Here is a 19,501-nt window from a genome sequence, read left to right on the forward strand (position 1 = left end):
CAAACGGAAATCCATGTGCTAAGATATTAAGTTTTTAGGTATTATGTGTAATCAAAGAAACCTCTCTGAGTAAGGGAGTAGCTTTCATCTACCCATAGGCCATACAATCGCATTTTTTAAAAGTGACCAAGACTGGAGTTATGAGGATTTAAACATATTAAAAATGACATGGCAGAGAGTTGAACTAGACTTTTCTGTGATTACTGAAACAGGGAAAGGGGGGGGGGGGGGGGTGCAGTGCCCAAGAAGTCTCCAAAGTGGCTGGTAAATCTTAAAACATCAGCACTTTCCTCCTTAAGTCATTTCATTTTCATCCAGACAAGAGAAGCATTTTCTTCAGCCCTCATTCCTGTTACCTGTTACCTCTCAAATGGACTGGACAGGTATCTGGCCAGGGCATTAATTGAATATCACTTTCCATGGTTGGCCATGTCATGGACGTTGCTCCTGTCTCAACACCATACAGCCTCCATTTCAGATGACATTTTCAAAGAGGGCAACAATGACAGCAATAGATGGGAGAGATAGAAGAGAGGGATGACTGGAATGGTAATACAGGTGCAATCATCCTGTTGGTACAACATTAAAGCTCAATTCTCCGCATGGCCTAATGCAATTTGCATGAGGAAAGTAATAACAGTAATTATTTCATGTTTGGCAAAACTCTCTGTGCGGAGTGAGGACAGCAAGGGACTAAAATAAAAATGGCTGAAGTTAAGAGGAGATCATTTGCAAGAGCAGCAAGGGGATTCGGCTAAAAGAGACCTAAATTGAAACAATGGTTAGAGTCAGCAACAGAATGAGTCAAATCTTTGTTTGTTTTAATTTAATTTGACTTGAAGCCTCCACAGATGAGCTATTTTAATATTAATCCCCAGCATTTTTCCATGATATTGCCTGGTGACTGCCACAGGTTATTTCACTATGAGAGGCCAAGCAAATGGGAAGGGAAAGAGAAAAAGATTGCAACCTGAAAGCGTTTCAATGGCTTCGGGGCTTAGGAAAGCACTGAGAATGGTATTAATAGAAAAGGGACTGTCATGCATGAAAACCAAACAAGGCTGATTGAATGTAATTCTGCATAGACTATTTACAGAAGACCGAAAATCAGCAGGACATATACGTAACAGAAAATGGCCCTTCACTGTACAAATCATGAGTTTCCTCTAAATGTAATGTAAATCGCTCCAGGTAAAACACACAATACCATGTTGATTTTCATAGAAATGCCATTACTGGAACAGGACAGAATGCAAATCATAGCTAATCCTTGAGAGTGAAACCAGTCCACTAGAGGAAAACTTCCTCCAGCTTGAACTCAGAGACAAGCCCATTAGCTTTGCTAAAAGCCCAATTATCTTGATTCATCCACAGCGTGTTCCTGTTTAGCCAGGTGTATGATGTGCTGACTGCTGAGAAGACACGGCTTAGATGGGAGGACAGGGAGATGTTGCTTTTTTGCACACCCTTTGAAAACAGTAAGAAATCATATATAAAAAGCGGGTGGGTTGGGGGTGGGGATTTCTGGTTAGCGGTCGAGATGTTTGGCTTGCGTGGCAAGCCTACTGACCCTTGAGAGAGCGAGCCAGAGGCAACTGAAATGAAATAAAAAGGGACAAAAATTGCAATGTAGCAATATAATCAGACACGCTTACAATGCTAGTCAGCCAATCACAGCAAGTCCAAGTGCTGTGATTTGCTTTGCAGTACAAAAACGGTTGGTCTGAGCTATGTGTTAATGTATATTTGTGAATAGGCCCTTGGGCGGAGTGACAGTCAAGTCGAATGGACTTGCAACTCTGGATTCCACCCAAAAAAAAAGAGAAAGCTGAAACAAGATTATATACTTCAATCAGGCTCGGCCAAGGACGCGTCACCAAGCTCAATGTCAAAACGGTGCTGCTTCAAGTGCTTTGACAAGTGCCGTTGATGGACGGGTGAAGTATACGGAACAGCAGCACCGGATCCTGTGTTTATGCTTCAGAGGGAATTTTTTTTTTCTCAAAAACGGTGCAATTCATGCAGCTGCCTGACTCACTCTGACCACAGTCCAGGCCATGGAAGGAGCCATCCTGCACGATCCAAAAACTGTAAAGCAGCGAAGGAGAACAAGGGCATGACACAGGGCATCTGAGAAGACATTAATCCGGTTAGTAAGAAGGGTTTCAAAGATGATTAGCTGAAGGAGTAGAGAAAAAAAAAAGAGAGGGGGAACAAGTGAAGAGGGTGAGCATAAGGATGTGAGAACACTGAAGAGGTTAAAAGAAAGATAGCGGTCTGAGCAGGACTGAAGGAAATGGGCGGGCAGCGATGAAAGGAGGAGAGTCCCGTGACATGAAATATCTTTAACAGGGGTTGTCATATCCTTTTTCTTTCTCCACTCCCTCTCTTTTCCTTCTTCCTCTCTCCCACTCTGAGACCCATCGAAGTGTGTTAATCTCCTTCAAGGTTGGGTAATTACAGCAACAAAAAAAAAAAAAAACCTTGCTCAACAGAAAGCACTCTCTGGTTATTATTAAGGGCCGATTGTTGATTCACCTCTTCATAATTGGGCCACTCCAATTACTAGCATGTTTCCTTCCTCTGCCTGTTTACAGCTTTTAGATTGCTTTTCTTTCAAGTAGACGTATGCCTTAATATTGACAGAAAATACGCCACCAAAAATCATTTAACATTGGCGGATGGTTAAAAGACCTGACTTGCGGAGAAGAACCAAGAGCTTCTAGGGGTGAAAATTGATTTCCCTCTCATTAACCAACCTCTTCATTTCAGTGTATTTCATTTTTTTTTTTGTTTAAGAATTTTCCAAAAATGAAAAAAGGAAAAAAGAAGGCCCTTAAGGCAGAACCAAATATTGATAAACACAAACCACACCTGTTCAGTCTTAGGGGAACTTATACGAAAGCTACACCCAATGTCTCTGCAGTCAAAATCTCTGCTCCCAATCCACTTTGAGCCAAACTGCAGCTATCTTGTCAAATTTATTTCCCTCAGCAGCAACATGGGAATACTGGAACATCATATGAATAGCTGCAATGAGCCATCTCATATTACAATGACATACAATACAGTGTTTTTTGCAACAAGTCTTGTTTACAGAGATGCCTGGTAAGCAAGAATGTATTTTTCTAGCCCTAGGAGAATCCAAATATACACAAGAATGCTTTGCAAAACCAGGCAAGAGATTTAAGAAGAGGGCATGAGCACTGCTTGGCAACAACCGACTCATTGTTAATAGAAAATGAAATAAGAGTATTCAGTGTCCTGGGTCTGTCTTGTAGCTGAATCATGCAAATGTTAGCACTGAAAGAATGACAATAGGTTCTGACAGGGCGACACGCTTTAGAGAGATTTAGTCAAACAATAGCTTAGCCATAAATAAACGTAATGGGGAACAGAATTAGGAATGTGCGCAGGCCTACAACTTGAGCCTTCTGCATGTGTGGAGGAATGGGTTTGCTATGGAGACTGTTCCAAATATTGTTCCAAGAGATGCTGATACGCAAGATCAAAACATGCTGAGCTCTAGAAAAGGCTCTTCTTCAAACCCTTTGGAATGCTTCATTTAGAACACAATCACTTTGTCCCACTGGTCTCATTGTAGCAAAAACTCATATTCATTTAAGTCACTCGAACTAAGCAGTTTTGGTTCAGGATGCTACTGCAGAAAGCCTCAATCCCCCTTGTTGTCTTGGGGCCCAGCTGGACCACCAATGCAAAGTTTTCTTTAATGAGTGTGAGTGTGTGCGTACACACACCCTCTGAGTCCATTTCATTACGACAACCTTGTATTCTTGTAGGGATGCCTGACACAGCAGTACCACTGATGTCTTCCATATCCACAGCCGTAGGGACAATAAAGAGAGGGCAATGATAAAAGAGGAAGAGAGGGAAGAAGATGCAATCCACCCTACCTTGCCTCGGCCTACACACAGACAAAGACCAGCCCCCACTTCAAACGAGAAAGACAGGAAAAAAATTGCCAAGCTCTCAGCTTTTCTAAAGATGGTCTCTACGGGTTAATTAGAACACCAAGTCCCACCTCATCTGCCTTCAAGTTGCATACTATGCATTCACACACACATACAACCAACTGCCCTGTGTTCCATTAGCACAACACACTCCCCACACAAACAAAATCAGACTGTGGTTGATCTATGCACCGGTGCCTGTGGCAAACTAACATCAAACATAATCACTGTCTGTCTGGTCTACTCAGGCCCCATTCTGTCGTCTTTCCTCTCGGCCCTGTCCACACTCAGGTTAGCTCAAGTCAAACCTTGTGGTGAAAGTCAATCTGTCTCAACGCTGCAAAGGGGGTCGGAAACCGGTAGTGAAATTGTCATCAGAGGTGTCAGGAATGTGCCTTCTTGCTGCAGCTAGATTTAACATGGCAGAGTCGGTGTGCTCACATCGCTGGCGAGATTTGGGGTTTTTTTGTAAATGGAGACAAAGTTCACCTGCGCTCCACTCTTAAGATCTTCAGCAAGAGAAAAGGAAGACACAGATGGAGAGTTATCTGTGAGAAAAAGTGGGAAGCCAAGAGCAAGAAAGACGGGTAGAAACACACTGACTATGAACATGATAGATTCAGAGAAGGGAAAAAGAACACAGACCCTTCTTGGCTCCAGCAATACATCACGTTTATATGGGGAAAGAGGCATTTGTGCCTCCTAAAGGACCCAAATAGGTAGGAGTGAATGGGAGAGAAGGAGGGAGGGAGGGAGGGACGGTAAAAGAAATACGTTACAGAGATAGAGAGAAAGAGGACAAGGATGACAGCTGGCCAGGCACTTCATGCATCTGGCAGGGGTGACTTGCGGAGCCATAATGAAAATGCAGGGGCGAGATCAGGATCAGTGTGAGAGAGGCCTCTATCCATCAAAGGACTCCCATTGAGGAAAGGAAGCTTCAATGACAATGGCAAATATGTGGCTTTTCTCAACCCCAGATGGAGCATTTCCACATTATTGTAGCTTTAACTAAAGGTGCCGTCTGCATGCTATTGATACATGAAGACATGACTTGCTGTTACTTCTCATGGTTGAATGGGGTGTCATGCTAGATATATTGATGTGTCCTTATCTACCTTCATATATGGATACACACTTTCTGTTGTGATAAAAAAAAAGCACAGTTTTTTATGAATGGAAGCCAAAGGTCAAGGCACAACCTCTCCTAACTGGCTATCAGGCTGGTAAGGGGGATGGGCTTTGCCTTTGACAAGGGCAGTGTGTGGAAGTTTACAAGAGAGAATAACAGAGTTGCTGTTGAGAGAAGAGTTGGGTGTTGCCAAAGGAAACAACTGGTTGCCAACCCCTGGAAGAATTTGTTTTTGTGTGTCCTTATTGGAACAAACAGCTTTTTATGTTTTCTCTCCTCAGTCCTGAAGGATCGTCATTCCTGTTGACTGTATCTTTACCTTGACTAACGGATTGCTAACAAGCAATGACGTTGAACGTGGAAGAGAGAGAGTTGTGTAGCTTGCAAGGAATGGACCAGAAGAAGAAGAGGCCTTTTGCAGTTGCTGTTGGTTGTGGTGACACAATGTAGTTTTTAATATAAAGTGCCTGAGAAACATGACATCATGGCCTTTGCTGGATGATAATGCTAAGACAGAAATGTATCTTGAGCCCTATTTTTTTTCAAAATAAGAAATGATGTCATGCTGGACATCTAAGTCTTCTTTTAATAAATGTGAGCGTGGGATGAATGTGAGTAAATAAATTCAGCTGCTTCTTTCACCACATGGAAGCTTCATGAAGACAGCTTTATGTCCGTTGGGAGAAGTGATCACTCTGATAGTTTAATCGGATGTACAGTAGTTGCAGCTCTTGTAGTATCTACATGAGACCTACCTTCTCTTTCCTCTGTCGGCATGTCTCCTCGGCTGAGACCAAGGTTTTGTAGTAGGCGCTGCGCTCTGCTGTAAAGTGGACCTTGGACAGAGCATTTTCTACCAGCGCCACTGACAGATTTGCACCATCAATGTGCAGCCAGCCAATGAAGTTCCCTGCTTTGTCCATGCTCTCCACTTCAACTTCCACCTGGAACAGAAGAATGGAGGGGAGGGGAGGAAGGAGAGGAAGAAAAGAAGCACAGTTAATTTTCTGTAACTGAGATTAGGCTTGAGATTCCATTACAGCAATGAAGAACAGACACATAAATGGAGGCCCGTGAGCTCTATATTGATTTGGTAGGACACACACAGATCCTGTTTCATTCTTCTGTTGTGGATTTCCAAATTGTTGGTATCTGGTCTGGGCCAGCATGGCACACATTTTTCTTCCCACTGGTGGCCTCTTGTCTTAGTGGACATTAAGGCCAACTTGTCCTTGACATTCTCAAGTAAGTGCTACTGTCAGCTTTCAATAGAAGCAGCTTCTTTGTCTATTTGCAAACAATAAAACTATTAAGGGTAGAAATCCCACAGTCAGCACAAACAGTATGAGTGGCTTTAAGTTAATGTTGTGTATGCATAAATATTGCCATCCTACTTTTTTGTAATGTAAATCATTTGCAATTAGTGACAGCCAAGTTGCAATTCTCTTAAGTTAACAAATGAGGGCACTGAAACAGCTAACCCTGCTGACAAGGTAGGAAAGATCTCACAACATTTCCCACGATGGACTATAACCAAATTCTGCCTATTCAGGCTAATTATCTATTCATTACATTTTGTTTCATAAGTGATGGACGACCGGGAAAAAAAAATCAATCGATTTTTTCCTACTTTAAAGCCTCAGTCAGCGGGAAAGTGAGAGGGCAGGTGTGCTGAAGAGATAGGGAGAAGTCAAGCGATTAAGGCTCGGGCTGCTTAGCCCTGCAGCCACATGGGAAATCTGAGGGGAATTAAGTTTGTAAACTCCTCTGCCTTGTTCTCAACTAAAGTAAAACACTTTTATTAACGAATGCATAATCTCCTCTATTATTAAGCACAAAATTGACAACCTAGGCATACAGCAGCAAAATACATATATTTCAACTTTCTGGATCCAGTTACCATTTGGATCAAGCCATCAGCAGTGAGGAAAATGACTAAAAAGTGTATAACGTTGACAAATCAATGCAACAATGGCTCAAAGAAAATCAAATGTCTGTGGTTTGTGTCCCAAAATTTATGTCATGTACAAAAGTAGTTGTTTTCTGTTAGATAATAATAACTGTACTTGTTTCTAACATGTAATATGGTACTGTGAAGGCTTCATAAAAGACAAAAGAGCAGCTAGGACATTTGTCCACCCTCCCAGGTCCTGACTGTGATACAACCTAAGTTCACTCATACCTCATCTGCTTTCTCTTACTCTCCTTCTCTCTCTTCCTCTCTGCTATCTCAGATACTCACCCCATTTTATCTCTCTTTGTCTCTAAGTGCAGAAGCAGTTACGTAACTAGGCTATTAGAGCACCACTGGTCCTCCGAGCACCCAAATGTCAAATGGGGAAGTGGGCGAGTGCTGGAAAGAGGCTAGAACGGCTAGAACCAACTTAACTGTCACAACTACCACTAAGGCAGCAAATGCGAAACAAAAATAAAACAACACTGACATCTAAAAACAACACTCCTAGCTGGGAAAAAAATCCAATTTAGAGGAAGAATAGAAAGCTCCACTTCCGGACTACATCTGTGTTTCTGCAAAAATTAGAAGCTTCTAAACCACAAAATATATCGCCACGAAAAACAAAGATAACTCTAACTGCCTTTATAGAGTGAGTGAAAGACTTCTGGTTACCCATTTTTAAATCAGAGCAACATTTTACTTAGCAGGGGAGGTCTGACAATCTTTCATTAGCTGAGCAATACATGACATGGTCTACGTCATGAAGACAAGAAAGAAAAAGTCATGGCAATAAGAGATTTAAACAAGCCTCTTTGTTTCCATATTGGTGATAATTTACAATCCTTCTCTAAAAGCTTCAAAAGCTCACCAAATCATTCCACAGAGATTTCAGTTTGAGTGCAGAAATCTATCTCGAGGTCAAGGAGAAATTCTCTCTCTGCCCCTATACCTGTATCAATATGTTTTCTTGAGGAAAATATCACTCTCCAGCCCATGTAGCAACTAGATAAAAGTGATGAACGTCACAGCCATGTGGAGAAATGACACAGCGGGACAAGTAAGATCAATCATGCTTTTATGAGGTCTGATGTGAACATGTGTCTTCCAGATATGACGAGAGAGAGAGAGGTAAAGATACGCTGAGGGGAGAAAATTGTGAAATTATTAGAAATACGTGGCCTTACCCTTTTCGATCATAATACAACAAATTAGTCTGTTAGTGTTAGTGTTATTCTCCAACCACTTATGGGGGGAAACATCATTTACCACACACTGCCAACCTTATGGAAAGAAAATTAGCCTGCTACTGACAACGGCACAATATGACTAGAGGGCTGGTGTGACTGCACATAGAATTAATAATAACAAATGGGCCTACTGGGGAATATCAGTAATATAATAAAATACATGCAAAAAAATTACATGACCTGATTATAACCTGTTGACTTTGCTGCTGTTTGTCAGTCACATAGGCTAAACACACACACTCCAACCTGTGAAATACACACTGAAAGGACTTTGTGTTCCCCTCGCAGTTACACTAACAAATCAGATGTAGTAAGACCAGCCAAACTATAAACGAACAATTCAACTTAACCAACTAGTCATTCAATAGAAAACGAAATGTATCTGTTTTTCATATTTATCTTCATGGGAGAGTGGGACATCCAGACTGAAGTCAAAAATGTATCTAAATTCCAAGAGCTTGAAAGCATCATTAGACAAAAAGAAACTGGCATTTCACTGACCAGCACGGGAAGAGCTGAAAGAGGCTAATAGAGAGGTCAAATGTGAAATTAAGAAGGACAAATTAATTCATAAAACGAGAGAGGGCCCATTTTTCCACTGGCAGAGTAAGATAAGCTTGGAGAGGCTTTAAATCCATGGCAGGATTGCAGAGTAATACTAGTGTTGGTACAATATGTCGCACTTAATATGAAAGACGGACTGATAAGAGCTTGTTTATCCAGTGAGCAGTCATTGCCAGTAATGAGAACTTCTCACATTCTCTGTCTCGGTGTTTCCAATTCTGCTTTTAGGTGGTTTTTATATATTTGTAAAACACTACCTTTATCTATTATTCTGCTGTTGTTGAGCTGTGTCTGTTTTAGACACAGGATCAAATATGAAGGGCACTGCTGAGATCTGTAAAGTTATTATCAGCATGTATCATGTTTTGAACATTACATAGAATAAGTAATTATTCAAGGAAATGTTCAATAGATTCATCTTATCCATTATGAAAATAATCCTTACTGAAGGATTATTGCAGCTATGCATAAAGCAGCAGTGCCACCCCAAAGATCAGGAGCTGGATCTGAAGACTGAGTTTTACAAATACACACACCACATTACACAGGTACTCAAACACACACGAATTTGAGTACCTACTTCCTTTAAAGTAAATAGCTTTGGTCACAATGTGGAGAGGACAGGGGAGGCGGAGTGGAAACTGCTTTGAGTAGAGCCCAGATGGTTCCCAGCGGAGGCCTCCTCCGAGCCAAGATGGCTCCCGCCGGAACACAAATGGGCTCTGGTAATCTCATAAACGCTGGGATTGTGTCGACACAGTGGACGGAAAAGAGCAAAAAGGCAAAATACACACAAAAAGCCATGCACGTGTGTGCGAGCACATACACATGCGCAGTCAAGTACAAAAGACAAAGCCATTTGGTACCATTGAAGTGAAACCTGGCCCGAGGGCATGTTTTAAAACTGCAGCAGATTTAATTCACTTAGCTGTTTGAAAGTGAACAAAAAAAATCAAAAAAGACTGCGGTAGGTGACACATCATGTCAGAGCCAAACTCTGCATTAAAAGAAAATGAAAGAACACAGTGGGCTGGCAATTTAAAAATTGGCAAGCAATAGGGTTGCCTTTTATCACCACATCCAAACAAAACACATTTTAAATACCTGGAGGGAAGCAAATGGATAAATAACCAAAGGTTACAGAGAACAGGGTGTGCCCACTTATGTGTCCAAGCCATTTAAGAACCCATGAGGTCCAACCTGGCACACAGGTTAGAAGCTCAATTGAAGTATTGCTTCATGCATACATTATGTGCTCTGCATTCTCTAGCAGGCTATATACATAATGCAAGGCACAGAGGAGATGAATCTGTCAGTCAGAGCTTTCAATCATCACTGACGGCAACTCTGCCACTGTTTAAATCTAAGTTTTACGGCATATTCCAATTACTGAGATCACAGTTATCACCACAGAGATTTGAGTTTGCATGAGTCGAATTACCAGTTGTGGTCGTAAAAGTTTAAAAGGCAGAGGCTTTGCATTTGTTCAGAGTGTACTCCAGGCTGCTGGCGTGAGTGAGCGAGCACTTGTTTGTCAAAGAGGGCCCTGTAATGTGCAGATGCAAGCAGAGAACACCAGGCAAAACAAACAAACTGGCAGGAGGAGACGTTTTGGCATGTCTTCATTCATTCTCATTAAGCAACAAGGAGGTGGCTGCTTTTATAGCTAATGTACTCTGCCACTTAGCTGGACTCTCTTATGTCTTTGTGTGTCTGTGTGTATAAAATCAAATCAAAGTGAAATTATCAATAGTTTTCAAGTAGCTAGTCAAATGATGCAGGGGATAATATTTATGTAGGACAGAAGATATGGATGTATGCATGTAAATGTATCGTTTGTCAGCACACACGAGTGGTATGACAAAGGAAGGGGAGGCCAAAAGTAACTTACTATAACTGAGAGTACCAGCATCAGTTTTTTTTCCTCTCAAAGTCTGTCATACTATCTGCTCATCTTTCTCATCACCCTGACTCAAAGAAAACAAATAAGACAGGCAGATAGACAGAGAGAAAGTCAGAAACAGAAAAGAAAGAAGGACTTGAGTCACTCCCACCTACAGCCCTTTGCTCATCCAGCAGAATAAGCCATTTATCAAACTGAGCCTTAGAGAAGATTGAAGGAGTGATGTGGAGGTGTGTAGTGTAGTGTGTGTGTGTGTGTGTGTGTGTGTGTGTGTGTTCACTCCTTTGTGTGCTGTGGCAAAGAGATCAAACCTCTTCTAAGCAATGAGCAATCCTAAACCTTAGATTGAGGTGCAAAGTGGGGAGAAGGACGACAATGGGGGTGAGCAATCAGATAATCTCTATACCTTAATTCATATTCCTAACCTTCCCTATTCACTTAAAAAAATCAATGGCTCTGGACTCTTTATTCAGAGTCATGAATGTCACATGAAAAGGACAGTTTGTCCTTCTCATGGTCACATGTGGATATAAGTAGAAAAGGCTGAGCATCGACGGGTCAGCCTCACTGCACTGAGCCCAGTCTTGCGTGAAAACTCCATTTGGGGGTATGAACAGTCCCTTCCAACAAAAGTCCATCATCTCTCAAATATTGCCGCTCATGCTGGCTTATATGGATCATTTTTCTAAGTGGACACACAAAGTTCCTTTAAATGATACATTTGTACCTCCAAGCAAGACATGCATCCACAACTTTGATCAGATTTCGACCAAAAATCAATATCTTGTGAGGGTGTTTCTGTTGGGTGGAGAAAATTAATCAAAGCTAAAGTGCAAACTGAATCAAACTGTCCAGGACGACACATGAGCGGGGAGCAAAATAAATAAACGACAACTACTGCTAGGTAATAAATACACTATTAGTGTGACAGAGTTGCTAAAGGCCATGACAGCTACGTGAAAGGGAACTTGCTTGGCTTCACAGTAGTCCGGTAATGTGTGTGCGTGCACAAAAGGGAGCTCGAAATCAGTGTTTTAGTGTGGCTGTGCTTCAGATGTAGAATTATGTGTGAGATTCTCTGGTTGTGTGCTGATAGGTATGTAATTGTTTGCACGCCGGAGAGCAGAAACAACATCTCAGTAGTGCTGTCACCGTTCTGTGAGGGCACTGACAGTGTGGACAGCGCTTACCAGAGGACAAAAAAAGAGGCTACATCCTAATGTGTATGTTGGGTAATCTTTGCTCACAAAAGGAAAGATAAGAGAAATGACAAGCTGCTGAAAGAAAATGTTGTTACACCCAAAAGCTATTCACGTAGAAGTCAAGACTGCTGTCATTGGATTGAAAAACACACAGACCACATGCACTATGACTGCATGTCACCCTCTAAAAATCTTCCCACAGCCCATTATCAATAGTGCATCCATTACTACGGTCCATAAACTGCTGTTAATGGAGCATAGTAACACAGCATGGCCAGGAAACAGGGGCATATGCTGTGTAAATATTAGCCATTTGATTATGGTAATAGGCACTTTTTCAGGTGTAGTTACCCTGACGTCCTGCTGATAAAGAGACCCAACTCTAACAAAAGACCCCTCTTTCTTAAGTGCTGCTCTTGTTTAGTAGCTATCTTACTCCCTCACACCAGGGATGCCTGGGTATAAAATGTGTTAGCATGTCACTGTGGTCGAATCGAGACAGGAAAAGGCCAGTCGGTTCTGAAATCTATAAATATAGATCACCTTTTAAAAAAAGGAGAGAGAAAGAGAGACAGAGAAGAATAAATGAATGAATTAAACAAACTGCTATTGATCCCTTAATGGCATGGATCAGGCAGGGATGTAAATGGCCTGTTAATGGGGCCTGTAATTTAAAAAAAGAAAACTCTTCACATGGGAAAAACAGCTGCAGTCAGTGTTAAAGAGAGGTGAGCCAGCAAACTGATGACCTGTGTAGTCCCCACTACAAAAAAGGGAATGAGGGCCAGAGAGGGTAAAAGGAGGTCACCAATCATCGAACAGTGATAAAATGTGGGCAGTGAGACTGATCCTGTTTGTATTGACATCAGCTAAAATGATTGACCCATTTTCTTTTTCCAAACATGTGACAAAATAAAATATATCAGTGAGACATTTTCAGTGTAACACGAGCTGTTGAAAGACACTGAGTGATCTCAAAATCAAAACAAAAAAAACAAGTCATTCTCAAAGTCATATTGGAGGCAAAAAACATTCTCTTGAATTGAAGATATGAGTGAGTAGTTTTTGGTTAGCAATGGGATTTCCTTTTGTCACCCTGTCCACACAAAACATAAAGAGGTGAAGCTTCCCTGAGCCGGGAGGATACCTGTATGTGCAGGTTGTTGACTGTCCCTGCTCTGGCGAGCTCGCTGTACAGCTAAGCTCTAGGCCAAGGGCCAAACCTCTTGCACCAACCAATTCCAAAACTAGGTTGGTTCATTAACCATCGGACCACGGGGTCAGGACAGACAGCATTTGTCAGATGTTGATTGAGTTAAGCCTGGGAGGGGGAAGTTGTCAAATATGTTAGAAAACCTACGCTGCATTGATTCCAAACAAGTGTTTCTCACCATCCTGAAAATGGAGGGATAAGTAGTCAATGTTATGAAAATGAAAAGGATTAAACTGAAAAATTGGTCTAAATGAGAGCTTTACACAACTGGTAACTCTTTAGTTGAAGTCCCCCTATTGTATTATATAAACCACTTAAATATTTATATACTGCTTATAGTGTCGCCAGTTTTGTTGCCAAACAACTTTCCATTGAACAAGAACTACAAGCCGGTGGCAATGGAGGGCAGAGCTCAACTTAAACGAAGCTCTCCATTTACAGCGTGGTGTAAGGTGAGGATTAATGATAATCACTGCAGAGCTGAAGTGTGTCTCAATCTGGCTCTTTACACAATTTGGTGGCAGCAGGACAGTTTTGGGACCCACACTGCAACTCCCTCACATGCCCACAGTCTACAGTTAAAAACAAACCTTTTACTGGCACTACAGCAAACTAACCACAGTACCCTCCACTCTTGTCCTCCTGTTTCTGGAGCAAACAGTTCATCTCTTGAAATTAGAGGAGAAGCAATTAAACTTGGATTGCAGGTTCTGCGATCTAAAAAGACTTCTTATGACCTCTCCACCAGTTGCTACACTGTTACACAAGAGTCAAGCTTCTTTTTGGGAATATAACACTCAACATTTGTTTTTCAAGAGTTTTGACCATGTTCAGCAAAGGTCGGTGTTTTAGCAATGGAACAATAACACGCACTGGATAGGAACAGTTTGTTTGGGTGCCTTTGTGTGTATAGACTCTCAATGTGATCAATGTGACTCAGGGGGTCCCATGCATCACTGTCAGTGGCAGGCTGCTGTCTGTCGGTGGCAGGGTGGGGAAAAGTCAAACGGCTTCTCTAATGGCTAGGGCCATTAACGGTCAGGCAAACAACCATGATCCCCACCATTAAACCTGCCTGATGCACATTAATGAGTTTTTCTTTTATCAATAGATAATTGATGTTTGCCCTGGATCACTGTTCTGACAAAACAGGTGAATAAAGGGAAGCCGGTGGAGAGGGTTAAAGGAGAGATATGAAGACGCAGACGAGAGCAGGCTGAATAAGCCGGATATGCTTCCAGTTAATGCAGGTGGGAGACAAAATGATTTGGCATTGTTACCTGTTAGTCTTTTTAAATCCGTTATTATATCCTGGCATCACTTCCTTTCAAGCGGAGATCAAACTATGTTCGTTCTATGCGTCACAGAGGAAGAGAGGAAAAAAATGCGAGCTGCTGTTTTTCCTTGTGGTCCTCCTTGGTAGGAGTTGAGATGTTGACACAGGGTGCATTAGGCCATCTCAAATACACACAAAAGACAAACGGTTACTGGCACTGCCAAATGCATTGGTGTTTTAACATGACTGGAGAAGTTGAGGGGCTTTTAAGGATGATATCTGCATAACTTCAACGTTTCATTAATAGATTCAATATAAACTATAGAAACTTTGTCAAATCTTGCATGAATTTCACAGATTTTCCTATTGCCCTGGCCAAATGTATTAGTTAGATTCTAATTGTAATGCATACAATGTCGATGAGTCTACATGGTCTGTATTCTGATTCAGACTGTACAGGATTTGTTCTTTAATGAGCAAGAGTCAGGAGTAGTTGTCTAACCATGTTTGTCTTACCTGCCAACAGAAAGGAAAAGAAATTATTCAAAATATAATTATTTAAGGTTATAGTCTAAGCTAGTGCCAGCATTTAGGAAAAGTGAAAGTGAAAGAGTTAAAGATAAGGAGAACAGTTTTCTGAAGGAGGGCTTTGAAAGACTCACGAAGCCTTCACAGAAAATGAGCCAGAGCAAAGATGGAGAGAGAGAAAAAGCAGAGGTCAATAGTGAGTCGATCAGAGCAGAAGTTGGTGTTGTCCTCTGCGCATGACCTACAGTAGACCAAACCACAGCAATAAATTATGGAGAGATCTCCTGCTGGGGGGTTTCAAGTCTGCGCCAGGCATTTTAAGTGGAGTATTGTCAAAACAAATTTGTCCCATTGCTAGTGACATACAATCTGAAACAAGTGAATGACTTTGCATCTTTTTATTATGTGGCAGCTATTTGCTGAGAGGTATGGACAGTGGGAGAACTATCCATTAAAGACAATGGGCTAGTGAGTTTAACCATTATACTCTTAAAGCTTGCAATGTTTTCAGCATTGATCAGAACCAGTTGTAGCCCATTAATAAGAACCCATGAACATGGTCATGCTGAATCGTGTAAAAAGAAATGGACTCTGGTCAGTACTTGCAGGCCTTTGTGATGCTCAACAATTAGACACCATAGGGGTTTCACAAATTCCAGCACAGTGAAAGGGTCGGTGACAAAATGTAACGCAAGACATGTGGCGAGTTAATGACCGACTAGATTTAACATCAGTCTCACTCTATCCAATGGTCTAAGGCCTCCCATTTGAGTCCATGACCAGGATCCCCCTTCTCCTGTATAGATACACCATTAAAATAAACACTTACATCATAAAACTTACTGTATCTGGGAAGGTTTGAAGACAAAAAAGAAAAACTGCAATTGTCAGCAAATGTAATCATGCTAAACCTGTAGTTAAATTAGTTTATAGATCCTTTGTTATCCTGATGAAAGAATAGAACAGCCCTCACACAGCGCAAGAGGCAGCTGAGCAAGAGCAAGGCTCTGCATTGGGCCGTAACAGCCTGGTTATTAAAATCAATAACAGCAATAACTACAATCCATCTCCTTTTTAAGAGAGGGGCGACATGGCATGCTGGTCGATGAATATTGAGCTACATTTGTAATATTACTAATATCATATAATTTCCCTTAACCGGGTAGTGTGGGGGTGCAAGTGGGAAAACTGGGAACTAGGCTGTACATTATTGGATGGCTGTTACAAGCAAATGTCACATAGCTCTGTGAAAGTTATTACTTTGAAACAGCATTTTTTTGTCAACACAACCTAGCTACTACAGATCTTAATGGAAACAAAAGGGTGGAAAGCTCAAAATTAATTGCAGCTCTGGACACGTTGGAATGGACACTGTAATTTGATTTTTAAGCATTTTTCACTTAGTTCCCAAAGGTATATTGTGTTCTGGGTTGAGACACCCAGCTTATCGAGGCCCTAGGGTATTGGAAAGCAATGAGAGGTAAGAGTCCAAATCTTCAAAATCGCTGCCTGAAGCAGTGAATGCTTGGTGGGAGCAGTCAAGCCACATTGAGCACATTTAGGGGTGGTCAAAATGATTGGAGAGGGCATTAAGCCACATTACCTCTCAAAATGACAGCGTTGCTTTCCTGCAGATCCATTTACACATATATCTTGGAGTACATAACCAATAAAGCTTGGCCATTATTTTGCAATCACTGAGCAGTATAGCAGCAACAAAGACATGAAGAAAGAGGAAATAACAATCACATGTTTTACGACCAATTTTGAGCACTGTTTCTATTGAACAGCAGATATTATATTCCAGTAACAAGGAGAATGCAAGTTAATTGTGAAAACTATTTTGCTCAAATGGCCAGTATTGTACGCAGTATTGTGTGGTGGGCTAATCACATATTATATACATATTACCATAACATCATATGCATTAATATAATGTATTGTATTTTATTCATTGAACAATTTATTATTTTATAAATAACAGTAAAGACACAGGCATACAGTCATAACTGGAAGCCTAAACAGCAAAGAAAAATGAAAAATTAGGAGAGCTAGCTAGCTAGGAGCTATAGGCTATTGTATCGTCAGTATATGCGTTAAATTGCCTATTGTAATTTGGTATACTGAGGCTTTTAATATAATCTTCAATTTTTTCATAATGGAGGGGAAGCTTTGTAAATGCAAAACAATGTTTGCCATGCATTCATGTATAAAGTATCCAAACAAAATTATACCAAAAATTGGTCTCATTACTGGATTTAGTAAACAAGTCACAGTGGGACAGAAATATTATTCTCGCTTTGCTACTGTACAAAACTGCTACGGTACAGGCAGCCATATTGATGGGGAAAGAAAACTACACAGAAAATGCCTCTACTGTCTGGAATTATTAGCATGATTTAGTTTACGAGGTGGACGACTCAGCACTTTTTAGTGGTAACACGTGTAAAAATGGAAGCCACGAGTCTTTACCTTTCTACTTTGTCAAACCTCTCTACAGTGAGTGTGTGTAAACAATATTGAAAGAAAAGAATATGAGACAAAGCTGCATTGCAATTGAGAAAAAAACCTTCCATAGCACTGTGAAAAACATTTCTACACCTACTGGCGTTGTGGCAACGTTATTCGGACTTCAATGACCTCGGGGGGAAAAGATGGCGGGTGAAAGCAGGAAGGGGCGCGGGACAATCATGGCCAGGCCATCATCATTTGTCTCCACCTCCTTTTCTATCCTCTTTCACCAGTTGACACGGCAAATGGCATAGCCAGCCTGTGTCACTCAAAAAGCCATTTCTGTCCTCCCAGACCCTGCCTGTGCTGACAGAGTGAGAGAATGAGGGAGAGAAAGAAGGGGAGGAAAAGAGCCGACAGAGGCATTTTTCAACATGGCTTTTTGTCAATTTCTGTGTGCTTGTCAAAATGAGAGGCAGTGCCCAGTTGCTAGGCTGGTTGGAGAGTTGTTAGGCAGGGGTTGAAGTTTAAGAGTGGGAAAAGTGGTGGAGACGAGCTACAGAAGAGGGGCTCCAAGTTGCAATAAACTAGTGGTACAGTAAAGGGTCGACATTGGTCCGGTACAAAGAACAGATCCAGGACTCTAGAAGAATATGTCTCCTGATTTTAAGTGGAAAATGGTGAACAAGACACTTGTGTGGAAACTAAGAGGGACACTAAGAGAGCATAAATAGCCAGCTTAAATGAATCTTTCATGCCAACAGGTAGTCAGAGATCATATAATAGAAAATAATGATCTGACCCCAGTCAGCGGCATACAAGATAAAAACCTTGAGACAAATTATCCTATAATCAGTCTTCAATTTTGGCAATCCAATTCAACCTCTCCGCACATTCAATCAAAATAAATGGCAATTGACAATCAACAAATGAGATAGGGAATTGAGATGGGTTGTGTGTGCTTGTGTGTGTGAGAAAGATAGGAGAGGGGGGACTGATTGAATCAAGTCGTGCCTACTTAGGAGCTATGCAGTTAGTCTGTTGCTGGACTGCAAATGACGATTCATTGGCAAATATGATTTGCCCTCTATTTTCTTTCTTCAACTGCAACGCATTTTGATGAGTCTGACTATACTAGTACCTGCCTATGGTAGTAAATCTAATCAGTTTGGCGTCAAATGAATGGGATTACAGCCACCTTACACCTGTGCTTGGTTAGCAGGCCCATCTTCAAGGGAGATTTCAACAGAGCTCTATTACAGGCTTTGAGGAATGGAAGATTAGGTTGTTGGGTGATACCATTTCTAGCTAGTAATTTCCCTCAGCTTGGCCAAGTGCGTTTTGCTATAGTGAATATTTGGGCCATTGTCAGAGAGGCACCGATACTTGAACAATCGTGCACTGGTTAATAAAGTACTGACCTGTAAAGTTAAGAGAGTGGTTTCTTTTTCTACCTTTTTTTATTTTGCTTTAACCACATTTTGGGTCATGACATACTAATGCCCTGACAACATACAGAACACACACACATAACTGAACCACACTCCTAATACATACTACCCAAGTACAAGAAGGTTGCTTGTGTTACATTCATATAACTGAAATAACAATGTCCATGGAAAGGCAAGTTTGCTTCCATCCTTCATTGTTAATATTTCAAGTGAGCCTCCAACCCACAGCAAAGTTTCACATGTGACACCTTCGGTTTGTTATCACTTTTCTCTGCGACTTTGTTCCAATCATCCATTTCCTCAGTTTTTCTTCTACCATTCGGGGGAAAAGGAAAGAAAAGAAAATCAGTGTCAAAAACAAGACTGGGCCTCCAAACACATCCATAATGAGGAGACAAGGGATAGAAATTGGGCTAACATTTGTGGAAGGAGATAGAGAGCAAGTTAGAAAGAAGTGCAAGTAGAAAAGTGAGGGATGGGAGGAGGAAGACGGAGAAAACTTAGAAGAGGCCACAAATGACGAAAGAGAGTGTTGAAGGTACAAGTTGTTGTTTTTTTTTTTCTTCCTCGTTCCTCCTCCTCTTTCTGCCCCACAAGACTACAGAA

At 41.3% G+C, this 19,501-nt stretch overlaps 1 protein-coding gene across 2 annotated transcripts in view; it reads right to left on the minus strand.

Moving 5' to 3' along the window:
• snd1 (staphylococcal nuclease and tudor domain containing 1) overlaps nt 1-19,501 on the minus strand; it is a 162,498-nt gene that overhangs the window by 55,137 nt on the left and 87,860 nt on the right. For both annotated transcript variants that reach the window (XM_070928689.1, XM_070928688.1), the window contains exon 17: nt 5,859-6,047. In XM_070928689.1, coding sequence (XP_070784790.1) covers nt 5,859-6,047 — 189 coding nt within the window. The remainder of the gene's footprint in view (nt 1-5,858; nt 6,048-19,501) is intronic.

Source organism: Enoplosus armatus, chromosome 22 (genome assembly GCF_043641665.1).
Source record: "Enoplosus armatus isolate fEnoArm2 chromosome 22, fEnoArm2.hap1, whole genome shotgun sequence".
Classification (NCBI taxonomy): Eukaryota; Metazoa; Chordata; class Actinopteri; order Centrarchiformes; family Enoplosidae; genus Enoplosus; species Enoplosus armatus.